At 43.1% G+C, this 22,137-nt stretch overlaps 1 protein-coding gene across 1 annotated transcript; it reads right to left on the bottom strand.

Annotated features, from left to right (window-relative positions):
* Positions 1-363: 363 nt before the first annotated feature.
* On the bottom strand, positions 364-2,986 carry LOC114226986 (60S ribosomal protein L36a-like). The gene is made up of 2 exons (XM_054719728.1): positions 2,959-2,986; positions 364-716 (listed from the first exon to the last, which is right to left on the bottom strand). Exons 1-2 carry the CDS (start codon positions 2,984-2,986, stop codon positions 364-366), a joined length of 381 nt encoding a protein of 126 aa, XP_054575703.1.
* Positions 2,987-22,137: the final 19,151 nt, after the last annotated feature.

Here is a 22,137-nt window from a genome sequence, read left to right on the forward strand (position 1 = left end):
CTTGGCTGTACTTTTTCCTTTTTTTTCAGTGGAGTTCAACTTTGTTGGTCTTTAGACCAGGATACACGGCCTCTCTGTTTACTCAAATAGTGGCTGATTATGAGCTTATTGGAGATACTCCAGTATTATTATTATTGATGTTGTTGTTGTTATTATTATTATTATTATTATTATTTGGGCCATTGTTTGAGCCCAAAGGTAAATGATTAAGGGCCAGAGTGGGGCCTGTATTTTCCACTGGAATATTTTCCAATATTTTCAATCAGTTTTTCTTCTGTGTAGATGCTGATTCTTTTTCTTTCTTTCTTTCTTTTTTTTTGGGGGGGGAACATCACTGCATTTATTTTCATACAGATATTTTTTCTACAGCTTTAACATTTTCCTCTCAAAAATAAAAGAATCCCAAAGGATCACTTGGCCCTTTCTCTTCTTACCTCCTCCCAGTTCAAAATGCTTGCATCTCTTGATGGCCAGCATCCTCTCTGATCTGCAGTTGGGTTCTACACTTTCAAGCCTCAGCACAGTCTTTGTGGTTTTAGCTTTCTTTCGGAAAATTGGCTTTGTCTGCCCACCGTAGCCACTCTGCTTCCTATCGTAGCGCCTCTTCCCCTGGGCATACAGGGAATCCTTGCCCTTCTCATACTGGGTCACTTTGTGAGGCCGATGCTTCCCACACTTCCTACAGAAAGTCCTTCGGGTTTCAGCACATTGACCATCTTGGCAGTAGAGATGGAAACGGAAAACTCGGCGTCCACACTCCCCGCTTCGCTAAGCTCGCACCTCACCTAGATGCTGATTCTTGATGGTGATTATGAAATTCCTCAGTGGTAAGTAGTTTTTATCTTGGTGGTAATTAAACCTTTTACGAGACAACCAATTTCCTTCCCTCTGTTCCTTTAATAAGAATGACATCAAAATGTATAACCAAGAGCTTTACCCCATAAAGGAGCTGTGAGTCAGCAGAGGAGACAGAGGGGACACATGGCACAGGGAAAACAAAGAAGGTGGCAAAGTGGGAGGGAGCCTTAGGACGGAGGCACCAGCCTCCAAGTTCCATCTAGCCAGGTGATGAAGGAGCATAATCTCTCTGTGTGGGTTCCAGTGTGTTGTGGGTGGCAGGGCCTTCAAGCCCTAGAGTGAGACTGATTGCTTGGGTTTAAATCCCAACGCAGGCACTTACTTAGCTGTGTGATCCTGTGTAAATTACTGAAACTCTCTGTGCCTCAGTTTACTCTTCTATAAAAAGGGGATAATAGCATCTTATCTCTTAGGGTCTTTGTGAAGATGAAATGATATACTACAGAGTAAGCATTCAAAACTACTATCTCTCATAATTATTAGTATAGCTACTATTTTCTCTGACAATCAACCATGAACATGAATGTGAGCCAGACATATATTAAATGGACACTAATTTTCTCTCATGTTCACAAAAAATAAAGCAAGTAAAAAAGTAAAGCAAAGTTCTTCCAGAATCAAGAAATTAGGAAAAAACTCTGAACAAGGGAGGATATTCAAACGGCCATTAAACTTATAAGAAGATATTAAACATCAATTATCTTCAGAGAAACACAAACGAAAACCACTACACCCCCATCACTATCTGGCTGATACAATAAGGAAGACAATTAATACCCAGTGTTGTTGAGATGGAAATATAAGTTATAGAACCACTTTGAAAAATCCATTGGCAGTACCCTAAAGCAAAATATATGCATATTCTATAACCCAGCAATCCCAATCTTGGGCACATATTAACAGATACATTTGCCTCATTCATCAAAGATGAACAAGATGGTGCATAGATGCGCCATTTGTGATAGCCCTAAAGTGGAAACTATCCAAGAACCCATCAACAGTAGAATGGCTACCGCACACCTGTCAGAACTGCTATCACCAATCAATCAGCAGACAACAAGAGTTGGCAAGGATGTGGAGAAAAGGGAACCCTTGTGCACTGCTAGTGGGATTGTAAATTGGTGCAGCCACTATGGAAAACAGTATGGAAGGGTCTCAAAAATTTAAAAATAGAACTCCCATATGACCCAGCAATCCCACTTCTGGGTATTTATCAGAAGAAATACAAAATACTAATTCAAAAAGACATATGCACTCCATGTTCATTGTAGCATTTTTTACAATAGCCAAGATATGGAAGCAATCTTGGTGTCCATTGATAGGTGAATGGCTAAAGAAGATGTACATATATACAATGGACTATTACTCAGCCATAAGAAAGAATGAAATCTTGCCATTTGCAATGAAATGGATGGACCTAGAGGGTATCATGCTAAGTGAAATAAGCCAGACAGAGAAAGACAAATACCATATAATTTCACTTACATGTGGAATCTAAAAAACAAAATAAATAAACAAGCAAAACAAAAACAAACTTATAAATACAGAGAACAAATTGATGGTTGACAAATGGGGGTGGGGTCAAGGGATGGGTGAAAAAGGGCAAGGGATTAGGGTGTACAAATTGGCAATTATAAAACAGTCATGGGGATGTAAAGTACAGCATCCCCGTGACTGTTTTATATTGGTCATAATATTGTAATAACTATGTATGGTACCAGGTGGATACTAGACTTATAGAGGGGATCACTTTGTAAGTTACACGAATGTCTAATTACTACGTGTACACCTGAAACTAATATATTATTGAATGTCAACTGTAATTAAAAAAACAACAAACCAGTAGAATGGCTACCTCAGTCCTGGTACGCTAGAACCAATGGAATACTCCATGGCAATGTGGGTGAAGGAATGAAATACAGCTATCTGCAAAACTATGAAGGGATCTCATTAAGATCACGTGGAGCAAAAGAAGCCAGAGGCCGAAGTGGATAAATTGGGATCCATGTATACGACGTTTCATATTGTTCAGAGATAGAGTGTAGGGGAAGTGAAAGTGGCTGAAACAGTGACTTCTGTGGGTGCTGGTCATGTTCTTACCTGGATGTCCACAAATGTGGGCATTCATCAAGCTTGTGAGTTGTGTCCTTCTCTGTGTGTTCTTGCATAAAACACTTAGGCCATGTTTGCCCAGTTGTCCCTACACCTGGAATGTTCCTCTCATACTAGTACACAGCTTCATCCCAAGCCAAGGGCAAAATGCCACTCCCTCCCTTTCCTGCGTGCAGGATCTTAGGCCAAGGCCGGAGAACGAGGCCTCTGGGAACAATGGTTTTTGGGGAGCAATTGGAGTGTCTGCTCTTAAAATCCAGCTGAAAGTTGGGCACATGGTGATGTTCCATGAATTCTGTAAAAGGAAGGAATGGAGCGATGAAGAGAGGAAGGGAATCAAGGAGGGAGGATGGGGGTTGAGTAGTAAGGAGGAGCTAAGTACAGATTGCAAATAGCCTTTGGGTTTAGTGCAGCCCAAGCAGAGGTGTTGGGTCATTTAGGATTATGTACCTCAGTCAGTAGGGGTTACTGCACAGAGAGTCTGTCCTGAGGGCAAACTTGCAGTGTTTCTATTTGTCCTGTATGAGACCTAAAGAGTCGTTCATGTACTCACTCAAAACGCTTCAGTGGAATGCGGACTCTGTTCCACAAAGGCCTGCAGGAGGGAGCAGGGGTGGGGGTGGGGGCGCTCCGCTGCCTGCAGGAGGGAGCAGGGGTGGGGGTGGAGGAGCTCACCACAGCACATTCCCGCCTACGTGACCAGCTGCCAGCACCGGCTGGAATGGAGGCTGTGCTGCGTGAGGAAAGGTCACTTGGAAGTACAGGTGGGTGTGGCGAAGGGACTGGGTAAATGAAAGGGAGCACAGATTGAGGGAAGTCCAGGGTCCTTCCCAAGGAGGATACTTGAAAACACACGCAGGACTTGATTGGAGAGAAAATAAGGGTAAAAAGCCACCTCTGCTTGTTGTACTGATGTAGAAAGCAGGTGATTGAAGTGGGCAAACCAGCTTTTCCTTTGTCATTGCTTTCAGCGGCTGCAACAGCACCCTACCTCCCCGAAGCTTTTCTCTGGTTCATTTTTTTCTTATATATGCCTGCCTGCACCTTCTTCTTGAAAGTATGTACACATTCTTGTGCCCTAGGGAGAATCTGTACAGTAGCGTCAGATATCAAGGCATCGCGTGTGAGTGTGGAGGAGATGGTGGTGAGGGCCACTCACGCGATGTGGGAAAATGCAGCTCACCTGGAGAAAGATCAGGCTGATGCCTGAAATACCACCATTCCAAACCTACTCCCTTGTGTTAGGAATTGTTCCCTCCCTCCTGTTTCTATATCAGTGACCCCCAGGAAGACACGATGGCGGAGGTGAAAGTGACGGAACTATCTGAAGGCGGGACCTGGACAGTGAGAGCAGTCTGCAGGGGCCTGGACAAGGGAAAGGCTAGAGTGTTGGGGTGAGGGGAGCAGAGGCTGAAACCCGGTTTTGCTGATGGACAACTCTGAACAACCATCACTCGATAGCCCAGATCAGTGTCACAGGCTGCCACGTGGTTCTCAAAGGGGGTCTCTGGGCCAGCGAATCAGCTGGGAGCTCATTGGAAATGCACATTGCTGGGCTCCAGCCCAGGCCTCCTGAGAGGACCATGTGCGGGGCCCAGTGATCTGTGCTCAGACAGTTTGTCCAGGTGATCTGCTACGTGCTTAAGTTTGAGAACCTCTAGGGAAGGGCCATTTTCTTAACCAGCTCCTCTCTGCCCTTCCACAGTCTCTCCCTTTGGAAAAGAGATCAAAACAAAGCGGTGTTGATTTAAGTTCACACATTTGGGATGTTTTCTGGGAATCTTCACCCAAGTCCAATGAAGGCCTTGTCCTCCTATCACTGTAAGCATCTAGGGTTTGAAAACACACTGAATTGGATTTATTATCTTGACCCTGATGCTCACCAGCTGTGGGAATTCAGCAATTACTTCCCCTCTCTGACCTTCACTTTTCCCATCGGTAAAATGAGGCTTACAATAGGGTCTTAAAGAAATCATTCCATAGATTGTCATGGTGGGTAGGGGTGGGTGGGTGGGCGTTTTCAGGCTCTGAGACAGGAGTTGCTACTATACCGTGACCCTGAACAGTGTGGAAAGAACACAGAAATGTGAAAATATCTTATAAGTAAGGCAATAATCAAGCTTCTAAGTCTGGCGAGTTGGCTCTGCCCCGTCTGCCAGGGTGCAGGACCCAGCAGAACGAACCGTGGGCTCTAGCGGCCGCAGCAGTCTGGGCGGGTCAAAGCCTGCGGCCTTGCACAGGGAATGAAGGAGACACCAGGTTGGCAAGCTTCCAGACAGAACCACCCCTTGTCCCCCACGATTACCTACCCAGAGCATGATTTATGGTCATTCCATTTTCACTTATAAAACTGACAATATTCCAGCTGATAAATATTGATAGATAGGAAATTCAGCAGCACAGGATAAAAGCCACTGGCCCTGTGGCGACATTTGGCCGCCTTGCAAAGACGTCATTCACGCCCTTCACCCTGCGGAGTGCTGACTACGGTTAGATGTAATAAAGAGTGTTTAAGGTCCACGGGAATATGACAATAGGATTAAACTCAACCAGTAGATTCCACACCTGGGGTAGATCCCAAGTTGAAACATCTGGAGTCAATCTCATGAAGAAATACTCTGCAATGTGATCCTCATACAGCCACGTGGTTTTGCAACATGGCCTGCGGACGTTAACTGGGATAATCAATGACTGTATGATAATTGTTGGCTGTGAAGGGACTGGCCTTTTCACTTATAGGTGGTCTGCAAAAGCAGTGGCCCTGATTTCTTCACAGGAGAACTTCCCCTGTGACAACAGTTACGTGAGGGGACCAGCATTGCCTTTTTATCTGTAGATTTCAAAGTTCTTGACATGAGTCAGTCTTTCCCAATACCTTGTAGAAGGTGATAGTGCTCATTTTTCCAGACAGGGAGCCTGAAGCACACACTGTGCAATGCACCTTGGGTCACGGAGTGACTAAGTGCTCACCTGTCCCTGAGTGTGTGCCCTGACTGTCCTGTTCTCAGGGGCCCAACCAGCATGGGGCAGGGAGCACCAGGAAAGAAAACCAGGGTCTGGAACAAAAAAAGCAGAGTTCTCAGCACCTTGGTTCCCAAACTTGATGCTGTAATCTGATTCACCCTTTAAGTATGGTAAAAATTCAAATCTCTGGTCAAACTGGTTTGTCTCTTAAAAAATTTAAGGTCGGGAGTGGAATTCTGTATGTTAACAAATTCCACAGGTGACTATGATGCACAACCAAATTTAGCTGTTAAGGATCAATAAAAATGGGACCATTTAACCAATGTCACCCCAATACATTTAACTTAAAAATGTTTAAAAGGGATTCCAGAAGGAAATTTGGGACAGAGGGGGCCGGGGGCCCTCAGCAGAATGAGACACTTTGGGGATTTCTGTCTTCACAGCTGCCACACTATCCCGGGGACTCCATTTCCTCTCCACTTGGGCTGAGGGTGGTCATGATTGGACCCCACCTCTCTTCCCATAGTGTCTCAACCTTTTGGGTTCTTGTGCTCCTTAGAGAAGCTGGTTTTTAAAAACCTCCCTGGAAAACATTCACATGCCTGCACAATATAGGCTGAGGTCTCAGAAGTGTCCATAGCAGTCAGATTTAGCATTGGGGGAGGCAGACGACAATATTCAAGAATTTAACAAAAAACGAATAGAATTTCAAAAGAAATGAAAAGCACAACATTGGTCTCTCTTAATTTTACTACAAATAGTGCTCCTCAGGGCTGCATGGCCATTTTCAAATTTTGAGGTTCCTAGTATATTCAAGAATTGGGAAATGCTTATGTTGGATGCTTCATTGGCACTTGCCATCAAGTTCCATCTCCTTCTAGTGTTGCCCTTCTGACCACAGAGCCTGGAAACCCCATTCTCCACACTCCGTTGTAGCTGAATACGAATCAGGTTACATTCCACACATGCTTGCAGGTGGCATTGAGGGCAGAAGTGAGGTGGAGGACCCCTTTGACTGCTCTTGGGTAACTTTCTGCGGTGGATGAGGCTGCTGCTGTGGGGGATTTTCAGTCCTTGCAGGCCGGGTGCCTCCCACCTGCCCTCTCCTGCTGGCCATCTTGTGGTGGCCCTCCCTTGCAGGCCGGGTGCCTCCCACCTGCCCTCTCCTGTTGGCCATCTTGTGGTGGCCATCTTGTGTCCACATGGGGGCAGGATCTTTGACCACAAGGGGGTAGCTATATTGTGTGTTGCAGTGATGATCAATCTGCATATTACTCTTTTATTAGATAGGATAGAGACAGGGGTGGGGGCCAGCTGGTTTGCCCTGAAGGGTGTCCCTGATCAGGGTGGGGTTCCCTTGGGGCGTGGGGTGGCCTGAGCGAGGGGCCTGTGGTGGTTTGCAGGCCAGCCACGCCCCCTGGAAACCCAAGCGGAGGCCCTGGTATCTGGAATTTATTTTCCTTCTACAATTGAAACTTTGTAGCCTGGAGCAGAGCCAAGCCTGGGGCTCTCTCTGAGGCCGCCAGCCATTTGTGTTGGGGTTATAATTGAAACTTTGTTGCCTTAAGCAGGTGGGCCTGGCCAGGGTGTGCAGAAGGCTTTGCTTCCCCTGTTGCCAGCGGCAACCCTGGCCTGCTCTCTCAAGCTCCATTCTGCCGCCATTTGTTTGAATTTGTTTACCTTCTATAATTGAGACTTTGTAGCTTGAGTGGAGGCTTAGGCCTGCAAGGGCAGGCAGAAAGCTTGGCTTCCTCTGTTACCTAGGAAACCTTGCTCTCTTTGGCTGTAGCCATCTTGGTTTGGGTTAATTTGCATACTCACTCTGATTGGATGGTGGGCGTGGCTTGTGGGCGTGGCTTGTGGGTGTGTCGGAGGTGTGGTCAATTTGCATATTTGTCTATTATTAGATTAGATATCATGTCATCTGCAAATAATTAGAGTTTTACTACCTCATTTCCAGTTTGGATGCCTTTTATTTCTTCTTCTTGTCTGATTGCTGTGGCTGTGACTTCTAGTACTATGTTGAATAAGAGTGGTGAAAGCAACATCCCTGTCTTGTTCCTGTTCTTAGGGGAAATGGTTTTAGTTTTTGCCCATTGAGTATGATGTTTTGTATGGTTTATCATAAATGGTCTTTACTATCTTGAGGTATGATCCTTCTATTCCCACTTTTCTGAGAGTTTTTATCAAAAATGGGTGTTGGATTTTGTCTCTGGGATGCAGCAAAAGCAGTCATGAGAGGGAAGTTCATAGTGCTACAGGCATGCCTCAAAAAACAAGACACATTTAATAATTAACTATTTAACCCTACAGCTTAAGGAATTAGAAAGAGAACAATATGAAAAACCCAGAGTAAGTAGAAGGAAGGAAATAATAAAGATTAGAGCAGAAATAAATAACATAGAGACTAAAACCCCCCGCCCACACAAAACAACAACAACAAACAAACACAAAAGATCAATGAAACTAAGCGCTGATTCTTTGAAAAGATAAACAAGATTGATGAACCGTTAGCCAGACTCATCAAGAAACCAAGAGAGGAAACCCAAATAAATAAAATGAGAAACAAAAGCAGTGAAATAACAACTGATACCACAGGAATACAAAGGATTGTAAGAAAATACTGTGAACAACCATATAACAACAAGCTGGACAATATGGATGAAATTAACAAATTCGTAGAAAAATACAATCTTCCAAAAGTAAATCAGAAAGAATCAGAAAACCTGAATAGACCTGATGAAATAGAAGCAGTAATCAAAAAACTCCCAGCAAACAAAAGTCCTGGTCACATGGCTTCACAGGGGAGTTTTACTAAACATTCAAAGAAGAACTAACACCTATACTCCTCAAACTATTTCAAAAAATTCAAGAGGAAGGAACACTTCCAAGCTCTTTTTATGAGTTCAGCATTATCCAGATTCCAAAACTAGATAAAGACACTACAAAGAAAGAATTGCAGGCCAATATCCCTGATGATCATAGATGCTAAAATCCTCAACAAAATATTAGCAAATCGGATCCAGCAATATATTAAAAAGATCATACAGCATGACCAAGTGGGATTTATTCCAGGGGTGTAAGGTGGTAAAATATTTGCAAATCAATAAATATCACACATCATATAAACAAACTGAAAGACAAAAATCACATGATTATATCAATAGATGCAGAAAAAGCATTCGACAAAATCCAACACCCATTTTTGATAAAAACTCTCAGCAAAATGGGAATAGAAGGATCATACCTCAACATAATAAAGACCATTTATGACAAACCTACAGCGAACATCATACTCAATGGGCAAAAACTAAAACCATTTCCCCTAAGAACAGGAACAAGATAGGGATGTCCGCTTTCACCACTCTTATTTAACATAGTACTGGAAGTCCTAGCCACAGCGGTCAGACAAGAAGAAGAAATAAAAGGCATCCAAATTGGAAAGGAGGAAGTAAAACTCTCATTATTCACAGATGACATGATATTGTACACAGAAAACCCAAAAGACTCCACCAAAAAACTACTAGATTTAATAAATGAATTTGGCAAGGTAACAGGATACAAAATCAACACCTGAAAATCGATGGCTTTTTTATACATCAATAATGAATTTTCAGAAAGAGAAACCAAACAATCTCATTTACCATTGCAACAACAACAAAAAATTAAGATACTTAGGAATAAACTTAACCAAGGAGGTAAAAAACCTGTACTCAGAAAACATCAGGACATTGAAAAAAGAGACAGACAAAGGTATAAACAAGTGGAAGAATATACTGTGTTCATGGATTAGTAGAATCAACGTTTTTATTTTTATTTTTTTATTGATTTCAGAGAGGAAGGGAGAGGGAGAGAGAGAGAGAGAGAGAGAGAGAGAGAGAGAGAGAGAGAGAGAGAGAAACATCAATGATGAGAGAGAATCATCGATTGGCTGCCTCTCTCCTGCACACCCCCTACTGGGGATCAAACCCACAACCCGGGCATGTGCCCTTGATCAGAATCAAACCCGGGGCCCTTCAGTCTGCAGACCGATGCTTTATCCACTGAGCCAAACCGGCTAGGGCAAGAATCAACATTTTTAAAATGTCCATACTACCCAAGGCAATCTACAGATTCAATGCAATCCCTATTAAAATACCAACCGCATATTTCACAGATCTAGAACAAATACTTCAAAAATTTATATGGAACCAAAAAAAGATCCTGAATAGCTGCAGCAATCTTGAGAAAGAAGAACTAAGTTTGAGAGATCACAATACCAGATATCAACTTATACTACAAAGCCACTGTAATAAAAAAAGTCTTGTACTGGCACAAGAACAGGCATATAGATTAATGGAACAGAATAGAGTCCCCCAAAATCCACCCAAGCCATTACGCTCAATTAATATTTGGCAAAGGAGGCAAGAGCATACAATGGAGTCAAGATAGTCTCTTCAATAAATGGTGTTGGGAAAATTGGACAGATACATGCAAAAAAAAAAAAAAATGAACCTAGAACACCAACTTACACCATACGCAAGAATAAACTCAAAATGCATAAAAAGACTTAAATATAAGACATGGAGCCCAGCCGGTCTGGCTCAATGGTTGAGCGTTGACCTAGGAACCAGGAGTTCACGGTTGGATTCCAGGTCAGGACACATGCATGGGTTCCAGGCTGGATCCCCAGTGTGGGGCAAGGCAGACGATCAGTGATTTTTTGTGATCAGTGATGTTTCTATCTCTCTCTCCCTCTCCATTCCTCTCTGAAATCAATAAAAATATTAAAAAATTAATAAAGTATTCAAGCAGGAAGTTCATATAAAAGAAATGCAACTAGTCAGAATTCAGATAAAAAAAGTAAGATGTGGAACCATAAATATACATGGGCAGCAAAATCTCTGACATCTCTCATAGCCATATGTTTGCCGATATATCTCCTAGGGTCATGGTTGGCAAACTGCGGCTCTCGAGCCACATGCGGCTCTTTGGCCCCTTGAGTGTGGCTCTTCCACAAAATACCACAGCCTGGGCGAGTCTATTTTGAAGAAGTGGCGTTAAAAGAAGTTAAAGTTTTGCTGAAACCGGTTTGGCTCAGTGGGTAGAGCGTCAGCCTGCGGACTGAAAGGTCCCAGGTTCAATTCCGGTCAAGGGCATGTACCTTGGTTGCGGGCACATCCCCAGTAGGGGGTGTGCAAGAGGCAGCTGATTGATGTTTCTAACTCTCTATCCTTCTCTGTAAAATTTCAATAAAATATATTTTTTTTTTAAAAAAAAGAAGTTTAAGTTTAAAAAATTTGGCTCTCAAAAGAAATTTCAATCGTTGTACTGTTGATATTTGGCTCTGTTGACTAATGAGTTTGCCGACCACTGTCCTAGGGCTAAGGAAACTAAGAATAAAATAAACAAATGGGACTACATCAAAATAAAAAGCTTCTGCATAGTGAAAGAAACCATCAACAAAATGAAAAGGGAGCCCACTGCATGGGAGAGCATATTTGGCAATGATACTAGTACATATGATAAAGGGTTAATATCCAAAATATATAAGGAACTCATACAACTTTACAAAAGGAAGTCAAACAATCCAATTAAAAAATGGGCAAAGGACCTAAATAGATACTTCTCCAAAGTGGACATACAGATGGCCAAGAGACACATGAAATAATGCTCAAAGTCACTGATCATCAGAGAAATGCAAATTAAAATGACAATGAGGCATCACCTCACACCTGTCAGAATGTTTACCATCAACAGATCAACAAATGACAAGTGCTGGTGAGGATGTGGAGGATAGGGAACCCTTGTTCACTGCTGGTGGGAACGCAGACTGGTACAGCCACTATGGAAAACAGTACGGAGTTTCCTCAAAAAATTAAATATGGAACTCCCATTTTATCCAGTGATCCCTCTAGGAATATATCCTAAGAAACCCGAAATACCAATCAGAAAGAATGTATGCACCCCTATGTTCATAGCAGCATAATTTACAATAGCTAAGATCTGGAAGCAGCCCAAGTGCCCATCAGTAGATGAGTGGATAAGAAGGCTGTGGTACATTTACACCATGGAATACTATGCAGCAGTAAAAAAAAGAACAATCTCTTACCCTTTGAGACAGCATGGAGGGACCTGGAGAGTATCATGCTAAGTGAAATAAGTCAGTCAAAGAAAGTCAAGTATCACATAATCTCACTCATACGTGGAATCTAATTAACAAAATAAACTGATGTACAGAGAGGATCCAGAGACATGGAAGCATGGAACAGAACGTGGAATCTCAGAGGGAGGTGGGTAGGATGGGTGGGTAGGAGGTAATCAACCAAAGACTTTGTATGCATATATGCATAAACTGTGGACATGGACAATTAGGTGGTGAAAGCCAGGGGGAGGGGGCGAGGAGGGGCGTGGGCTGAAGGGGATTAATGGGGGGAAAAGGAGACATATGTAATACTTTCAACAATAAATATTTAAAAAAGAACAAAATGGCAATAAATAAATACCTATCAATAACAACTTTAAATGTAAATGGCCCAATCAAAAGACATAGGGTAGCTGAATGTATAAGAAAACAAGTCCCATATACATGCTGTCTATAAGAGACCAACCTCAGAATAAAAGATTCACGCAGACTGGAAGTGAAGGGATGGAAAGACATATTGCATGCAAATTGAAACTCCCAAAAGTACTGGGGTAGCAATACTCATATCAGACAAAATAGACTTCAAAAGTAACAAACAAAGAAGTACACTACATATCATAAGGGAGCAATCCAACAAGAGGATATAACCTTTGTAAACATTTATGTACCTAACATAGGAGCACCTAAATATACAAAGCAAATCTTAATGGACAAAAAGGGATATATCTACAGTAATTCAATCATGGGGTTTTAACACCTCATTGACATCAATGGATAGATCTTCCAGACAGAAAGTCAACAAGGAAACAGTGGCGTTATATGATACACTAGATCAGACTTATTTAATTAATATCTTCAGAGCATTTCACCCCAAAGTAGAAGAATATACATTCTTTTCAAGTGTACATGGAACATTTTCTAGGATAGACCATATGTTAGGGCACAAAACAGTAAATTTAAGAAGATTGAAATAATATCAAGCATCTTTTCTGACCATAATTCTATGAAACTAGAAATCAATCACAAGAAAGAAACTGAGAAACACTCAAACACGTGGAGGCTAAATAATATGTTATTAAACAATGAATGGGTTAACAACAAGATAAGGAAGAAATCAAAAGCTACCTGGAAACAAATGAAAATGAACACACAACAACACAAATATATGGGACACAGTGAAAGCAGTCCTGAGAGGAAAATTCATAGCATGATAGGCCTACCTCAAGAAGCAAGAAAAATTTCAAACAATCTAACTCTACACCCAATAGAACTAGTTAAAGGACAATGAACAAAGCCCAGAGTAAGTAGAAGGAAGGGAAAAATAAAGATTAGAGCAGAAATAAATGACATAGAAATGAAAATAAACAAACAAAGAAGCAAAAATATCAATGAGACCAAGAGCTGGTTCTTTGAAAAGATAGACCAGATTGACAAACCGTTAACTAGATTCATCAAGAAAAAATGAAAGGACCCAAATAAATAAAATCAGAAATAAAAGAGGAGAAGTAACAACTGACACCACAGGAATACAAAGGATCATAAGAAAATGGTACTATGAACAACTATATGCCAACAAATTGGATAACCTGGGTGAAATGGATAAATTCCTAGAAACATATAATCTTCCAAAACTTAATCAGTCAGAATCAGAAAACCTGAATTGACCAATTACAACTAATAAAATTGAAGTAGTAATCAATAAACTCAGCAAACAAAAGTTCTGGACTAGATGGCTTCACAGATTAATTTTATCAAACATTCAAAGAATGTCCATACTACCCAAAGCAATCTATAGACTCAACACAATTCCTATTAAAATACCTATGGCATATTTCACAGATCTAGAACAAATATTCTGAAATTTTATGTGGAACCACAAATGACCCTGAATAGCCTCAGCAATCCTGAGAAAGAAGAACAAAGTTGAAGGTATCACACTACTGATATCATTGTAATAAAAAGAACCTGGTACTGGCATAGGTACAGGCATATAGATCAAAGGAACAGAGCAGGGAGCCCAGAGCTAAAGCCACACCTTTATGGTCAATTAATATTTGACAAAGAGTCAAGAACATGTAATGGAGTAAAGACAGACTCTTCAATAAATGGTGTTGAGAAAATGATATATGCAAAAAAATGAAACTAGACCACCAACTTACACCATACACAAGAATAAACTCAAAATGGATAAAATACTTAAATATAAGTCACAAAACCATAAAAATCTAAGAAGAAAACAGTGGTAAAATCTCAGACATCTCTCCTAGCCATATTTTTGCCGATATATCTCCTCAGGTAAGGAAAACAAAAGAAAAAATAAACAAATGGGACTACATCAAACTAAAAAGCTTTTGCACAGCAAAAGAAAGCATCAACGAAATGAGAAGGGAATCTATTGAATGGGAGAACATATTCACCAATGTTACATCTGATAAAGGGTTAATTTCCAAAATATATAAAGAACTTATACAACTCAACACCAAGAAGACGAACAACCCAATTTAAAAATGCACAAAGGATCTGAATAGACACTTCTTCAAAGAGGACATTCAGATGGCCAGTAGACTTATAAAATGATGCTCAATGTCACTAATAATCAGAGATGCAAATTAAAATTACAATGAGATATCACCTCATACCTGTCAGAATGGCTGTCATCACTAAATCAACAAACAAGTGCTGGTGAGGATGTGAAGAAAAGGGAACCCTCATGCACTGTTGGTGGAAATGCAGGCTGGTATAACCACTATGGAAAACAGTATGGAGTTTCCTAAAGAAATTAATAATGGAACTGCCTTTTAACCCAGCGATCCCATTTCTGGGAATATATCTGAAGAAATCTGAAACACTATTTTGAAAGAGTATATGCATCCCTCTGTTTATTGCAGCATTACTTACAATAGCTTGGATCTGGAAACAGACCAAGTTCCCATCAGTAGATGAGTGGATAAAAAAGCTCTGGTACCTTTACACAATAGAATACTATGTGGCCATAAAAAAGAGGGAAATCTTACCTTTTGCAACAGCATGGATGAACCTGAAGATTATCATGCTAAGTGAAATAAGCCAGTCAGTGAAAGACAAATACTATATGATCTCATTTATATGTGAAATCTAATCAATAAAATAATTTAACAAACAAAGTAGAAGCTGTGGGGGTGAGCCTGATGTCACTGTAGATATTTAGGACCAACAGATGAGAAGAAAAGCTGGATATGAAATTGGAGATAGCAAGACAAACTGGACTGCAAGGATTAATTTGAAAAGGAGCTGGTGCCTGCTGGCAAGGAGCTGCACACACACCTGGTCCAGGATATGGAGACCTTCTAGGAGGAGTCCTGGGGGAGATGGAGCGACCAGGCCCCAGTGCTGCCCCACACCAGCAAGGCCTGTGGGCCTACAGTACCAGTGTATGCAAGCAGCAGTGGTGGCTGGTCCTACACCAACCTTCAGAGCATCTTTACTTGACTTTCACCTCTCTAATCCTGCACATGTTTTTCCTGTATCCAACTCTAACTCAGAACCTTACAGCAGGGATCCTCAAACTTTTTAAACAGGGCGCCAGTTCACTGTCCCTCAGACCATTGGAGGGCCGGACTATAGTTTAAAAAAACCTATGAACAAATTCCTATGCACACTGCACATATCTTATTTTGAAGTAAAAAAACAAAACGGCAAAAACACCCGCATGTGGCCCGCGGGCCGTAGTTTGAGGACACCTGCCTTACAGGGTAGAAAATCCTGGGAAACAAAACTAGCTTAGCTAAGTTGACAAGTCACCACAACACTCTGAGACATTATAGTCCAACTAGAGGCCCAGTGCATGAAATTCATGCACTCAGGGGTCCCTTAGCCCGGCCAGCACCCTCTTGCAGTCTGGGAGCCCTTGGGGGATGTCTGACTGCCATGGAGGCGGGAGAGGCTCCCACCACTGCCACTGCACTTGCCAGCTGTGAGCCTGGCTTATGGCTGAGCGGCGCCCCCCCTGTGGGAATGCACTGACCACCAGGGGGCGGCTCCTGCATTGAGTGTCTGCCCCCTGGCGGTCAGTGCACATCATAGCAACCAGTCAGTCCACCATTCGGTCAATTTGCATATTAGCCTTTTTTTTATATAGGACTAGAGGCCTGTTGCATGAAGATTTGTGCAATAGCCCTTCCTTCCCTTGGCTGCTGGCACTGGTTTTCCTCTGGCACCCAGGACCCAGGCCTTCGCTCTGGCCGCCGCCTTCCATCTTCACTCCGGCCAGAGCCTTCAGTCTTTGCGCCAGCCAGAGGGCTGCTGCCTCCGCCTGCCGCCCTCCCCCTCATAGCAGGTGTCCCGCCCCGCCCGGCCACTGCGCGCCTCCATGCATGCTGCCCAGAGGCTCAGAGCGGCTGGGGGGTGGGGCTGCCACTATCTTTGTTGGGTTAATTTGCATATGCACTCCTGATTGGCTGGTGGGCATCACGAAGTGACACTTAATTTGCATATTTCTCTTTTATTAGTTTAGATGTCACTGGTCATCACTGAATAAAAGGGTGGCACCCTATGGAAAAGACACATGAGGTTGTTCTGTGCATCCCTTATAGACGAGGAACCACCCAGTGCTTGGTGTTCAGATTCAATCAGAGCTCCACCACATCAGTCCTTGGGATGTCCTGGCTCTGGTGTCCATGGAGCAGAGGAGGGGCTGCCAGAAGCATGGAGAAACTGGTATTCACAGCTCTGGAAAGTTCTGGTCACTTTGAACTTTGGTCACTGACCTCTGACCTCTGCAATGGATTCTCCATGACTGGACTCTTCCAGCCAGCTTTTCAAAGAGGGGGGAAAGTCCCTGTTTTTTGATACCCCTTGGAGAAATATTGGTGACACAAAATTGGGTTACCCCTGGATAGGAATGGGCATTAGTCTCCAAAGCTTCTGATGGGAATATGAACCTGAAGTCTGTCCAGTGTGACTTGTGGATATCTGTCTAGATTAAAAACAAAGTTTTGGAGAAAATAGCTTCTGCTTCTGTCTGTGTTCCAGCTCTAAGGACTGAAATAGTGGAGGCCCATGAGCATAAGGAAAAAGAAAAAGCAGAGGTTAGTTTGAAGGCACTGGGGAACCAGAGGCTCTGCTTTGAGCATTTTTACAAATGTCTCGGTCCATTCAAGGTTACTCCAGAGTCTTCAATGAGGATGTAGAATCAGATACTTATTTTTTAACTGACATTAAGTATTATAACCAGAACATAGTAAATAGTTCAATGAAAAAGGAAATATCTTCTAGCTACTAAAGTGTAGCACCTAAAACTTCTTTATGAAACTGGTTATTCTGGTTTAAAGAGTAAGAGAAAATGATGGAAGTTATTTTGAGGAGCCAATTTTCTTCAGGGGTTGTGGTAATAATTATATTGTAGTAGTTAATATTTATTTAGGGCTTGCTATGTGCTCGGCACTACTGCGTTTCTTTCCTTTTATAGCCTCATTTATCCTCCCAACACCCCTGGGAGATCAATACTATGATGCTTCCACTTGGAGATGGGGAAGTTGGGGCCTAGAAAAGTCGTGACTTTGTGTAGAGACAGTAAGTTCTTGAGCCAGAGTTCAAAGCCATCCTACACCAATGCACTGCATTCCTACAAAATGCCACACTGACTGGCAGGTACACACCACTTACGCAAAAGATGTATGAATAGGAAGGTTTAGTACAGTCATTTATAAGAGTTTAACATTTAAAAAGTGCTTATATCTGTCGATAAGGATTTGATTAAAATAATGAAGACACAGCCACTCAACAGAACAGTTATGTATTTGTTAAGAATTATGCTGTAGGTGGATACTAATTGACATGGAAAAGTGTTCTCATTATGTTGGTGCACACACAAAGGTTACAAAGCAGCATGGTTAGTGTGCTCCAGTTTTAGCAACATGTAAGTTTTGATATAAGTATTAATATAACTTTGAAAGTCTGGAAAATTATTACAGCAAAAATTCAAACAATGATCATCTCAAAGTGGCAGGATTCCAGGCAATTAAGACAATTTTGTGTTCCCTTTTTTCCTACAATGATCATGTGATAAAGGGTGGAATGAATGCCTAGCGCCCACCGCTGTCCTTTCACTGCACTCCCAACAGGAAACCGCCCCAGCACTCCTGTTAACCTTGGGTGCTGTGACCTTCGATGAATCCCTTCTACAGTCCCATCTCTCTAACAATGAGAAGGTTCTAACTTCAATATTTTCTTCCAGCTCTCACATTCTTTGACTTAATAAATCTCATTCCAAGCAGAGGGATGTGGGGATTTACTAGTAAAGTTGATAAACGGTGTATTCGCACCTTCTCTATTTTCTTTGATATATGAAGTTGTTGTTTCCATCATCCTCTTCCCCTCAGTCCTTGTCAGTTCTTTGAAAAGGGATATTTAAATCATTTCACAGAGATATGTCAATTCACTCTGGGGGGAAAAAAACACCTTTCCCCAGAAAGACATATTAACCTATACACTGAAAACACACCAACCAGCCAACCAACCAACCAACCAAAACCACTATCCACTGAAACATCACACCCCACAGCCAAGCAAAAAAAACAAAACGAAAACCAACTATCCAAACACATTTTCCTCTCTGGCCCTTATCCCAGACTCTGGGCTTCTTTCTTAATATCACCTGTCACCTATACACCTGTTGTTAGTAGTAATAATAATCCTATATAATAAAAACCTAATATGCCAATCGACCAACGGCTGAACGACCGTGGAATGACCGGTCGCTATGATGCACACTGACCACCAGAGGGCAAACACTCAACACAGGAGCTGCCCTCAGCCCACAGGCCCCAGGCCAGCCAAGGTGGGTGCCAGCGGGGGCCCCCTGATCACCCCATCAGGCGCCCCGCAGATCACCGGTCAGGCCTAGGGACCCTACCCATGCACTAATTTCGTGCATTGGGCTTCTAGTAATAATAATTAAAAAAAAAAAACACAATAATACAGCCCTAGCCAGTTTGGCTCAGTGGATAGAGCATTGGCCTGTGGACTGAAGGGTCACAGTTTGATTCCAGTCAAGGGCACATGCCTGGGTTGGGGGCTCTATCCCCAGTAGGGAGTGTGCAGAAGGCAGCTGATCAATAATGCTCTCTCATCATTGATGTTTCTCTTTCTATCACCTCCCTTCCTCTCTGAAATCAATAAAAAAAAATATAAAAAATAACAATAACAGCTAGTATTTCTTTTACAGATATCCATTGGGCCATTTAGCATTTTCCCACACAGAAGTATAGCAAAATCACAGCCTGGTTGAGGCAGGAAGAAGGATCAGCTCCTGTTTTAGACCAGCAGGGACTGCCTCCCCGCTTTGGGTGGACTCAAATCCTTCCCCTCCCCCCCATTTTGGACTCCGCACACAACCCGGCTCTCTGGCGCCCTCTGCTGGCACGTGGGACTCTCCCAAGTCAAGTTCAGTCTTGCTGGCTTCTAAGTCACTGAGACCCAAATTCCAGTACCCACTGCCTTGCTCAGGGGAGCGGCAGAAAGACCGCTGGGTTAGTTTCTTGGTACCCTTCTAAGGCCTCTTCCTTAAATCAACATAAAAATCTGCGCTCAGAGAAGTCCTGTGTCATTTGTTATCCTCCCCAGATTGGGAAGGGGGGTGAGGGGAGTGTCTGGTAGAGAGAGCCTTACTTACAACACTCTGAATTATGAAAATAAAATATATTTTTTCAAGAAATGTAAACATTTAATATGCTTCACACATTCTTACAGGGTCCCACACCAGAGGGATTCTCGCTGAGAGTTAATGTTCTAGAATCTTCTCACCTGCCTGCCCCACACGTCCCCACTTCTCATTGTCCCAACAGTCTTTCAGGCAAGTGGTAGGTTCACCTAGGAACTGCACATGCCTGCTAGATGTGTGGCAGCATGCAAATCACTAACCCTCTCTGAGCTCATAACATCAACCCCTGAAATAATTTATTCACTCGTTCAACTGAGTACCTACTCCAGCTGGCCCTGAACCTGGCACTGGGGATACATCAATGAGCAAGACAGATGCTTTCCTCACCAAACTTACCACCCAATGAGGGAGTCTGATGGTATACCAGTGAATGCACAATTGGTTGTAGTGTGTTGATGTAGGGAACCTGACACAAAGAGAAAGAATTAAGGTTGTGAGTTCACACAGGGGCATTAAAGCTGAAAGCTAAACAAAGTAGGTGGAAAATGTCTGCTAAAGACTCTGACTTGTGAAGTTGTAAACCCCAGGAGAGGCTGTGTGCCCAGGTCAGCAGGAGTGAGGAGGATGGAACCCTGAAGGAGGTTGGAGAATTAGGCAGAGTGCAGACAGCAAAGCCTTGAAGGCAGAGCTAAGCATTTGAATCCAATTCTAGAGTGCAGTGGAGAGCCATGGCGTTTAGTTGTAATTGTTGCCATGATCTGGTGTGGGTTTTGAAAGGATCCCCCTAATAGAAGGGAGGAGGCAGAAGGGGGTAGGAGCCTCCTCTGATGATGGATGGCCACTCGTTTTCAGGTGGTAACAGTGGAGTGGCGAGGAGCTAGATACAGAGCATATTTTGAAGGCAGGACTGAAAGATATGCACACAGGGATGTGGGGCTAAGGAAGAGGGGGTGTCATGGATGACATCCAGATCTCTGGCTGTGATGGGGAAGACTCAGGGAGGAGAGCGCTGGAGAGTGAGCTACCAGCTCAAGTCAGAGCTGCATGGTGAGTGGACTGTTGATAAGTTCCCGCAGGGTCGCTGCTCTCTAGGAAGGTGCATGTGGTGTATGGACAGTGTGGTGTATGGCCAAGCTTGTGTATGGACAGTGCTTGGTGACAGTATTTAGTGAGAATTCTTGTTTTGATGTTTAGGATACAAAGAAAGAAAACTGGAAAAGTGGGTTCTAGAGTGATGAGTTCAAAATTTAATTTAATTTTTAGTTGCAAAGATAGGGAAAATGTGCATTTAACTCTGGCAAGAGGACTGAAGTGAAAACCGGGCCTAGGAATGACATGGGTGTGGGGGCTGGGGGGAAGGAAGGGTCCAGGTCAAGCCAGAACTTGGACTAGATTTTTGGCAGTCTTTTGAAATTGGAATTGATGGACACTCTGTCATACTTTGGCATCAATGTGATGCTTTTGTTATTGTTTTCTTTAGGGCACATAAGCTATGACATCTGCTCTTCGAGTAGTAGCTGAGATGATCATAATATGAGATGGTCATAAATAATATAATTGACATGCTTATAATAATAATAATGGTGATATCACCACTTTATATCCAGTCAACTGAAGACTGCCTCCAAATAAGCAGAGGCTGGGGCATGGTTGGGGGTCAGGCAGAACACTAGGGAGACCCTGCTATGTCCTTTGCTGGTTCCTGGGTCCTCTTTGAGTCGGTGGGGGAGGGGAGGAAAGGAAAGACAGAGCCGGAAGTTCACCTTGCAGAAGACTTCCAGATTCCCTCAGGGAGCAAAGATGCTTCTTGCTGCCTGGGTGAGAAGCTCAGGCTCCGTTCTGGAAAGCTTCCTAGCTATTGCGGCCACGCGCTGGCAGGGGGCGCTGCGACTTCACAGTTTCCAAGGAGGCCTCCTTTCCCAGCCAATGCTGCCCACTCGGCCTTGGTGAGTTTCTCTAGCTCTTCGAGGATATGCCGGGAGCCTGCAAACCCAGGGCAAAGCTGACCAGACCTGCAGGGCTGGCCCCGCTCAGAGCGCCTCGTGGAGCCCAGTGCTCACCCTCTGCCTGTCCTAAAGCTTCTCCTTAAGAAAACACACAGATTTATATTTGATTTTATGCCTTGGCTCCTAGCTCACATGCTGCAAACTAAGCAAGTGGGCCCATAACAGTCCTTTTTAAAGAGTGAGTGACGGGGCTTTGGGGTGCAATACAGATTTGAGCAACTATTCATCATGGAAGCCTAAGCCAAGACGTCTATAACAGTAGGGGTGTCACCTTCCTGTCTGGGGGCAGCAGCCACCCAGCCCCAATCCTACTAAGCACCGGGAGCCTCGAGGCAAACTCTCTTTCCTCCATAAATTCGCAGGCAGGGGAGTTGGGTGGGTGAGGGGGGCTCCCCTGGGTGCTGGGTGTGGTGGGACACTTTTTAAGGAACTGG

Source organism: Eptesicus fuscus, chromosome 7 (assembly GCF_027574615.1).
Source record: "Eptesicus fuscus isolate TK198812 chromosome 7, DD_ASM_mEF_20220401, whole genome shotgun sequence".
NCBI classification, from domain to species: Eukaryota; Metazoa; Chordata; class Mammalia; order Chiroptera; family Vespertilionidae; genus Eptesicus; species Eptesicus fuscus.

Excerpts from the sequence above, each read along its gene's own strand:
- LOC114226986 (XM_054719728.1), bottom strand. The coding sequence starts at position 2,986 with ATGAATGCCCACATTTGTGGACATCCAG. Across the intron at positions 717-2,958 it reads CCACATTTGTGGACATCCAG|ATGGTCAATGTGCTGAAACC; the intron begins GTAAGAACATGA and ends TCTACTGCCAAG.